General features: G+C 43.4%; 2 protein-coding genes across 3 annotated transcripts; one reads left to right on the top strand and one right to left on the bottom strand.

The window, feature by feature from the left end:
- Window positions 1–1,046: 1,046 nt before the first annotated feature.
- LOC135604913 (cytochrome b561 and DOMON domain-containing protein At4g12980-like) lies at window positions 1,047–3,376 on the top strand. 2 transcript variants are annotated; one of them, XM_065094561.1, is made up of 4 exons: window positions 1,047–1,160; window positions 1,238–1,916; window positions 2,448–2,702; window positions 2,976–3,376. In XM_065094561.1, coding segments are annotated over exons 1-4 (1,245 nt in total). In that variant the 5' UTR covers window positions 1,047–1,158; the 3' UTR covers window positions 3,285–3,376. The 2 variants fall into 2 exon arrangements, with proteins under 2 accessions (XP_064950633.1, XP_064950634.1); XM_065094562.1 differs by having other exon boundaries at window positions 1,068–1,160; window positions 1,246–1,916.
- A 988-nt stretch (window positions 3,377–4,364) lies between these two features.
- Window positions 4,365–8,092, bottom strand: LOC135605199 (probable glucan endo-1,3-beta-glucosidase A6). The gene is made up of 4 exons (XM_065094996.1): window positions 7,787–8,092; window positions 7,544–7,661; window positions 6,081–7,403; window positions 4,365–4,590 (listed from the first exon to the last, which is right to left on the bottom strand). Exons 2-4 carry the CDS (start codon window positions 7,605–7,607, stop codon window positions 4,553–4,555), a joined length of 1,425 nt encoding a protein of 474 aa, XP_064951068.1. The 5' UTR covers window positions 7,608–7,661; window positions 7,787–8,092; the 3' UTR covers window positions 4,365–4,552.
- Between the last annotated feature and the right edge of the window lie 1,445 nt (window positions 8,093–9,537).

Below are 9,537 nucleotides of genomic sequence, written 5' to 3'. Positions count from 1 at the left end.
GCCATCTATATGGAAACTAAGGTCGGGAGAGACTTTCCGACCATATCCCTTCGATGCTTAATCCGAGATATGCAAATATGAGTTTGAGTAATTAAAAAAAGGAAAGAACTAATCTTTTTTTTATTGAGGATATATTTTTATAAAAATAGGAAGAAAATTTATAATTATTTTTTTGTCATAAAGAAAAAGAAAGAGTTTTGGATTGTCTTTTCTACCACATAGGAAGTGGAGAAAATTTATGATTGCTATAAAGTTTATGTTTCAGTTTTTTGAATATTTATGATGGGTGAAAGGTTATTTGGATCTCATATGAGAATCTTATCAGCTGACTATAGATTTCATATCAAGATGAGTGTTCCCCTCGTATTTTCCTTCAGAATTGACTCAAAAGAATATAAGACTCTCCGCTGTACATTAACAAGGTGATACTGTTATTGATTCTTTTTCAGCATGAATTGTATTAAAAGTTACTTGTGAATAGTAACAAATTTGTGGACTTAATAGTTAAGCCATTCTAAATAGCTTCACATTCTTGTTAAAAATAAGAATAATACTTCGTTTTACAAGTTCTAATTTGGTTTCTTATTTTTTTTTTTGAATAAATTTACATCTATTTCACTCTTATTTGACAGTTTTCTAACATAAACTATATCAAAATTGAGTCCAATTACAAATTTATTATATATATTTATGTATACAAAAATTTTGGGTTAAATGACACTTTCGACGTTTTGTTTTCTGCCGTACAAACGAACTCCGACAAGTAACGAAAAGTATTTAAGTTTCCAAGCGTCGGAGTGCATCTTTCTAAATTTAAGGGTGAGGATAACAAATTTGACCGCGTTAATTTCTCTGGCCACAGCTCCATTACGCATGCCACACCGAATTAGACGATGCCACGCTTACTGATTCTGACATCCCCGCGGAACAACGTACCCGTCCTTCCTTTCCTCGTCCCGCCTCCCCCCCGCCCCCGACCGACTCTCTCTCTCTCTCTCCGAGAAGCGAGCTGTCATCTTTCCTTCTTTTCCCTCGCTAATTTTGGCAACGAAACCACTCGTTAACCGAGAATTCGTAACGACGTACTGTTCCATCGATATTTTCCTTCTCCTCCGATCGGTCTATTAGGCATTCGATTCCCTAATCAATTACTAACTTATGTAAGTAGACAGACTCGTTTGTACTCCTTCCGTTTTTGCGAAAACCCCCGTCGATTCCTTATATATTCGGTTCCCAGGCCTGTAGTGAAGAGCGCGTGTGGAGGAAGACGGCCACCTCCGAAGTTTGGGTTTTTGGCTGGCGCCATGGCCGCTCTAGGCTTTCGTCTTCTCTTCCTCCTCTCTGCTGTGGGCTCTGCTGCCGCCGCCACCGCCAGTGGCTGCTCCTCCATGGCGTTCTCCTCCAACCGCGTGTACGCCGCGTGCATCGACCTGCCCCGCCTCTCCTCCTCGCTCCACTGGTCCTACGACAACGCGTCCGCCACGCTGTCCCTCGCGTTCGTGGCGCCGCCCGCGGGGCCGGAGGGGTGGGTGTCGTGGGCGATCAACCCCAGCGGTGGTGGCATGATCGGGTGCCAGACCCTGATCGCGTTCCGCCAGCCCAACGGCGTGATGGGTATCAAGACGTGCAACATCACCAGGTACGGCCCCGTCGCGGAGGGGCCGATCGAGTTCGAGACGTCGGACATGGCGGCGGAGCAGTCCGGGGGGGTGATGCGGCTCTTCGCGAAGATGAAGCTGCCGGCGGGGATGACGGAGGTGAAACAGGTGTGGCAGGTGGGGTCGGCGGTGGCGAATGGCGTCCCCCAAAAGCACGACTTCAAGCCGGAAAATCTGCAGTCGCTGGGACAGTTGGATCTCATCAAGGGGTCGATCTCGGCATCCGGCGGAGGCACCGCACCCAGAAGAAACAAATATGTAAGTGGAATTTATGCATTTCCTGCCTTGATTTCCCTTCCCTTAAAAATCCTTCCTTTTTGGCGGTGAATGTTTTGGTTTCTTTCCAAAGTTGATATTTTTGGCTGATTTGGGGTATATGGTGACAAAAGGTTTACTTTTTTTTTAGAAGCAAATTGGTGGAGAATAATTTAAAAACATGTTGGAAAAATTGACCCAATATGTAGTAATGAATTCTCAAAAAATTCATATGATGAGACACCTAAAACATCGGTCCAATATGCAGTTGAAATAACTTATTACAGACTACTACTACTACTCTCCAAATGCATGGCTTATATGTTTCTATCAGTCTACATAGACTTCCTAATATTAATCATAGTAGAAGTGCTATAAATTGCAAATATAGGAATAGTTAAAGACTTTCAAGCAATATTTTGATTTCGCAAACCAATTTATAGCCAGCAAACAATTAGAATTTACTCCTTTCTTCTTAATTTTACTCAACAATGCTCTTACAGGATTCAAACTCCTAACTTGTCTCCTATACAGGTACATGGAATTCTGAATGCTGTGAGTTGGGGGATTTTGCTTCCAATTGGCCAACTCTTCGCGAGATATCTGAAAACATTCAGATCTGCAGACCCTGCATGGTTTTATCTTCATGTATCGTGCCAAATTATTGGCTACGCTGTTGGAGTCGGTGGCTGGGCTACTGGTCTCGTTCTTGGCTCCAGATCTAAGGGAATCCAGTACACCACTCATCGCAATATCGGCATCTCCCTTTTCACTCTTTGCACCATACAGGTAACTAACAAAGCATCACCCTCTGTTCTTTGTATTATTCGGAGAAGGAAGGAAATCTGCCATGTTCTTCAAATGAGACATGCTAAACTTGTCGATGAGTTATGGAGCAATTGACTTCATCAAACACATTCTATTATTTGAATGAATTACTCGGAGAAAGAAGTCACTCAAGAGTTTGTTGACAACTATGTTCTTCATATGCCATATGCTAAAGTAGTTCTCATCTGTGTTCATTAAACTTGTTGTTGATGGCTTGACTCGTGTGATCCACAGGTTTCTGCTCTGCTCCTGAGGCCAAATAAGGATCACAAGTACAGATTGTACTGGAACATCTACCATCACTCTGTGGGATACACCGTGATTGTGTTGGGGATCGTCAACGTCTTCAAAGGCCTGCAGATACTGAACATCGATCATAAATGGACAGTGTATTTTATCATCATAATTTGCATTTTGGGTGGTATTGCCTTGTTCTTGGAGATTGTTACTTGGATTATAGTTATCAAGAGGAGGTCTGATGACTCCAGAAACGCTTACGACGGATCGACTTCTAGCGGTGTGCAGCGGTCAATATCTTTATGACAACCTTTTCATTTCCAAGAAACTCGGTCATATTTATAAATGTTCTATCTATCATTATCATCCTCCTTTGTACACTGACTGGATTTCCTTTGATCATTACCATCACAATGTGAATTGGTCATAATTTCTATCTGTGTTTTCTCTGTGAATCTATGAATGTAGGGTTTGACATAAATTTGTTACTTGTCCGACCATTACATAAGAATTATTATGTTTTCCTGTGCTCGAGGATTGAAACTATAACAAAATGCGACGTTCTTCAACCCAAATAAAGTCTAACAGCTCTCATTCCGCGAGGCTTTAGGTCATAGTTGTAAAATAAAGTCTAAGCAGATCATTTAAGTTTTTTTTTTTTCAAAAGAATATTTATAGTGAATCTTTTTTTTTAATCTATTTCCTTATTCATGTGTTCACAAATTTTATCCATTTGACTTTTTTTTATCCTATATGATTTAACTCAAAAATTTATGATAAAAATTAAAATATATCTTTTGAAAGATGTTAAATTATTATCTTATCTTTTAAATAAATTGATTAAATAGAGTCGAGTCGTAGGGATAAGAGACTCTTAGTTTAATTAAATTATATTTCACTATGACATCTATATGTTCTCAAGTATTCGAACCTATAAGACTAAGATTCGAGAATAGTTTAAGATTCTCGTAAGTTTTTTCTTTTTGAAAAGTTTAATAGGTGTATTACTATCCGATATAATAAGAAGTAAGGATAGTTTGAAAACTAATTATCTTTTCTTTTCCTATCGATATTATCGATAGTATCAGGCTAAAACGGTTCATGCGTTGGGTGATCATCAATATAATTGCAGCTAACCTGCTACACTCTTTTGGAACTCATTAACATTTTAAGAGGAGGAGAAATTGGTTTCATCCAAATGAAACTTTTGCTCACTCCAAGTAACCCTGGAGAATTTTCTAAACCAACTGCATAAAAGTAATTGCTCATATTTATCACAGAATTTATATGCTTCCTCATTATAATTATCGACATCAACAAATTTTACAAAGTGGAATGAATGAAAATGCCAAAAGAAATTAGAAGAAAAAACAGGTAGAGAATAGATGAACAGCAAAACACGGTAAAATTTATTTAAGTTGGAACGATACAGAGAGGTAACCCTCGAAATTCAGATACCACTGCAAATTAATCTCAAAATAACTCATAACACTGGAAATAAATAAGAGTTTCAACAAATGGATTCCGCAAATCACATATTGATTTTGACATGCTGCTGATAGTGTTAATACTCCTCAGTTTGTCAAACTCGCGTATTTGCAAGTTCCGTAACCTGCAGAGATCATCAAAAAATCACTCCAGCCAGCATTTTCAATCAAGACAACAAACATAGAAAGAGAGCACACAAATAAAAAGGAGAATCATTAGATCGAAATTTTTTTGTGTGACCGTAAAGCCACATTATTTCATGAATCTGTAAAGCCCATGAAGAAAGCATTGCATCCGACACAAATGCTCCATAACTGTGCTTTCACAAACAATCTTCCCATATCGTTATAAACGGTAATCTACTGAAGCATGAAGAACAGTTTCAACAATTAAGAGAGTATTACAGAAATGAAGAGTGACAATAGTTCCCCAAAATATATCATGATCATGATACGAACCATGAAGAAATCAACTAAAAAATGGCATACATGTTAGAGAATTTTGCTAAACATTTACATTTTAAACTTCAAAGCATAAGTTAATAGGCGACTAAATTGTCAAAGTCTCCCTTATCTGAAAACAATGAGTTGTTTCTTAGTATCAAAATGAATGTTTGATTGCCCAATCCTTCAAATCATTTTGTGACAAATTTCCCCTATGTGAAAAAGATGTTTTTTCTTAGTGCCAAGTTGAATGGGAATGTCACTTTAGGTTGAATGCTTCTTTCTCTAACCTGTCATACCATTTTGCGAGCAAGTCAAAGAACATTCCTTTGTTCAATATTATGCCATATACAAGGCTCCATATGCTATCAACTATTGACAATCAAATACAACATCACCATTAATTCGAATGTTTGTTTATCTAATCTTTCAGAATAATTGCAAAGATAATATTAGTAAAAAAACACATTACTTTGTTCTATGTTTTGCTCTATGCTAGGCACTATATGTTATTGAGGTATTCACAACCAGATACATGTCTAATAAATCAGAAACAACTAATTGTTACCCTCATCCATATCATCTGTTATAATATACTTCATAACTAGGAAATCTCTTAAAAACAATGACTCAAGCTACCTCTTCTCGGTGGCCAAAATGCCAACCTCAGCAAGTACCTATAGAGGAAAGATATGTTTTATGATATATTTTACGACTTGAACAATATCATAAACATTTTCATTTCCATTGATATCAAGCCCGAGCAGTTTATTGTTTTCGGAAGTCCAATCATAACCATTACCGACCCATCTCAAATCAACTCCAATTTGTTGCCATTGCAATACGGTATGTATCACATTCATCTTAATTTTCACATAAAGAAGTTGCCATCATTTTAGTTCTGACTTCTCCATTTAAACACTGCATTCTTTACATTGATCTATAATTAATTTTAGTCATCACACAATTCTAAACCTTAAACCATATTCTATGTTTCAGTTCTTTGTGAATCCTAGAAGTTGCCATAATCTAATCCTACCTGCTATATCGCACACTGGACCATGCAATAGTTGCGTCAGTTTGAACTTTCAGCGAACAGGTTATGGACAATAAAGACTAACTTCAACTTCCGTAGGAAGCCACCGTAAAGAGAAAGGAAGTGGGCCTTTACTTGGGTCGGTCTTGGTCTGCACGGCGAGCCCGTCGAAGAAGCACGTCCCGCCCGCCTGCCGAAACTGCTGCCAGTAGGAGTTGAACGCGTAGCTCGCGTGCGCCACGAGCGTGTTCGGCTTGTAGCATGGCCCCCCTGGGCGGATCGCGTCGCACGTGCCGTTCCCCTGCCCGCACGCGTACGCCAGCGCCGCCCCTACCGTCGTCGCGTTCGCCGCCGCCTTCCGGTCGCCGCCGAACACGCACCAGATCTTCCCCTTGTACGGCTCGTTGTTATCCGGGGGCGGCAGCGGCGGGTACGAGTCCAGCGGCCGCCGCCCGCTGAGGTCCACCTCGTACACCTTGCTCCCGTTGGGGTACAGCAGCCCCCAGTGGCGCTCCGTCCCCGGCCCAGGCTTCTGATTCTCGTTGTAGAGAGAGAAAACGAACACCGGCATCACCGCCCCTGGCCGCGCTGGCGTTCCTACGGCCGGACGCGCCGCCAGCCGCCGCGCGAGGTTCCGGTTGTAGATGGCCGCGTTGTGTACGTTGGCCCCGATCTGGTCCAGGTCGCCGGCGTTCGGCCAACCCGTCTCCGCCACCGCGATCCGGACGTCGCCGGACCCTAGCCGGCCCATCGCCGCCGCCACCGCGTCGAGCATCTGGTCGAACAGATTGGTGTAGGTCAGCTTGCTCCCTGGGTCGAAGTAGTTGAAGCTCGCATTGGAGGTAAAGAGGGCGTAGTCGAGGCGGATGGAGGAGGGATTCGAGGCCCAGGCGAAGTAAGGGTAGGCATCCACGAAGTAGTAGGAGCGGGTCTTGTGGAGGAAACGGAGTAGAGGGCGCATCACCGGCTCAGCGATGTCAGAGCGGAAGGCGCCTGCGGAGGGCGGGAAGGAGGTCACGAGGGCGTCCATGGCAAGGGTCGTGCCGACCTTGACGTCGCAGATGGAGCGGGCGCTGAGGGCGCGGTGGATGTTGACCATGGCGGGGACGAGGAAGGGCCAGGTGGAGTTGGCGAGGGAGGTGTAGGAGAGAATCTCGTTGCCGACGAGGAGGTAGCGGACGCGGACGGCGGGGTAGAAGGGGCCGAGGTTGGTGCCGACCCAGGCGTCGGCAGCGGAGGCGTTGACGCCCAGGGAGGGGATGATTTCGTTGGGCACCATGATGGAGACGCGGAAGCGGGTGCCAGCGAGTGCGCGGAGGATGGCCGGGTTGGCGTCATAGATCTTGACTGCGCCGGCGCCAATAGAGTGGAGGAGGTGCACAGAGCGAGCGGCGGAGGGGAGATCGTCGCCGAGGGTGCCATAGTTGATGCCCAGCCTCGCAAAGCGCCCACCTTTAGCTGCCACAGACGACGACAGCGCGTTAAAGAGCACCGAGAAGAGGTAAAAAGAGGATCTTGCGGCGTCAAAATCCAAACTTGGGCAGCGCAAGAGAAGAATACTCGGCGGAGAGCATCGAGGAAAGAAAACAAAGCATCACCTGTGGCAGAGAAGAAGCAGAGTAGAAGAAGAAAAAGGAAGGTCGCCTCTGTGTGAGGCGGCATGGTCAGTTGCAGAGATGGCTGCTGCGCTTCTCTTCAGTTTCCAGAGCTCACAGCCTGCAGAGTTAATAGCTCAGCAGCTTGCAAGAAACGCTGGGAGGGAGGGAGGCGGCGACCTTCGCAGGAAATTACACGGAAGAAAAGCGAAAAGCATTCAAGGCAAGTCGAACTACTTCAGCTACCAGAGAAAAGAGATACGCTTGGTAGCAGAGCAAAAGAACTGCTCTTTATCTCTCCGCTCCCTTTGAATGCGTGCGCTTCGCCGCTTTTGTTCGTGCATCACAAAGCGCGGGGAATAAAGAAAAGGAAGAGAACTGTCGGGCCCTGTTGTTGGTCTCCACAGTGGGAAGGGGGAGCGAGATCCCCTCCATGGACTCCGTCGTGCTCACGGCTGTCGCAGGCAGTGGCCGTGCACTTGGGACCTGTGCCTCGCGACAGGGGCGAGGCTTCTCCGCCACTCCGCTGCTTGACTGCAGCACGGGCGCGGCGCGTCCGTTGGGGAGTCATTTTCTAGTGCAATGCCAAAGAAGCCAAAGATTCCGAGGTTCACATTGCCGAGGAAGTCAACGGAATTAGGTGAGTAAATCGACATGAAAACTAGATATATGATTCAAATGATTGAACAGGGAAATAGGGAACTTCACTGAACGACATGAAACTAACAATGATTCTGCTAGCTGCCATTCCTAGTCATACCTACTCCATCTTGTGCGTTCCCTGCTTTAGCAAGCAATCTGTTGATTATGAGTCGAAATCAGCGACATGCAATTTGATATGCTTTGAGAGCTGCCTGAATTATGTGCTAAACCTATGTGAGAGGTTGATGCAAGGCTTGCCTAAAGTTCCAACTTATGCCATGGCTACTCAATTTTGGCCAAGTAAGCCTCCTACCTCATTTTCTTTGTTCTTCCTTTTGATTGTGTTGCTTTCTGCGACTGACTACTTGTTTAGATTGTATGCTGGAATTCCTTGTCATTTCACGGCACCATGAATCATGCCTGTGTGCCTTTGCAATGAGCTACTACTGTACAGGACATGATCGTGCATGGTAAGGAACATCACATGACCATTAAAAGAATAATAAATCCTGGATTACTACTGTACAAGACATTATCTTGCATGCCTCGGAACATCACATGACCATTAAAATAAAAGAATCAGAAGTCTCCTCTTTGGATTCTCATGGCGAAATGTTCAGCAGCAACAGGTTTCATGGTCGGTAGCTTCTTTCCCCAACATGTTCCAGCGATACTTTGCTAACGCAGTGGGCAGATGGTGAAGGGAAGCAAAAACTATATAGAGAACGCAGGTGTTCTTCTACCATTACACTCTATCTGAATTCGTTGGCTGTTCTTTGACCAACAACTGTTAGATTATATGGTCCTATTTAATTAGGTAAGATATATTATAGATATTATTGGATTCTGATTATGGTTATTGGTCAATAGAAAAGAAGTCCATATTAAAGTAGGATTCTTTAAGAGATAACCTTGATGGAAGGAACTCTCCTAATAACTTATCCTAGACCCTCTGCTCTCGCCTATAAATAGACAGGACCTCTAGGGGCTAAATATATTATATGTGCGCATCTGATAAATAGGACCTCTAAGGGTCAAGTGCGCATTTGAGTAGTATCTGAGTCAATTGAGTCAATTGAGATATTAAGGTTTTTCTCTCAATTTGAGTCAAGTGAGAGATTAAGTTTTTCTCTCAATCTCCCTCTCCCTTAATCCCCTAATCCATCAATCTAGGAGGTCCTATGAATAGATAGGAAGAGTGTGAATAGATAGGAAGAGAGGAGAAGGATCTAGTTCTTTTTGCAGATCCTTGCAGATTGATATTTCAGATCCGACGATAGAGCACTTGTAGATCAGATAAGGTTTATCTCTTCTGAACAATAAGAAAGGTATGCATCGTAATATTGTTAGATCCA

Source organism: Musa acuminata, chromosome BXJ2-2 (genome assembly GCF_036884655.1).
Source record: "Musa acuminata AAA Group cultivar baxijiao chromosome BXJ2-2, Cavendish_Baxijiao_AAA, whole genome shotgun sequence".
NCBI lineage: Eukaryota > Viridiplantae > Streptophyta > Magnoliopsida > Zingiberales > Musaceae > Musa > Musa acuminata.
This window is presented reverse-complemented; position numbering and strand designations above follow the sequence as displayed.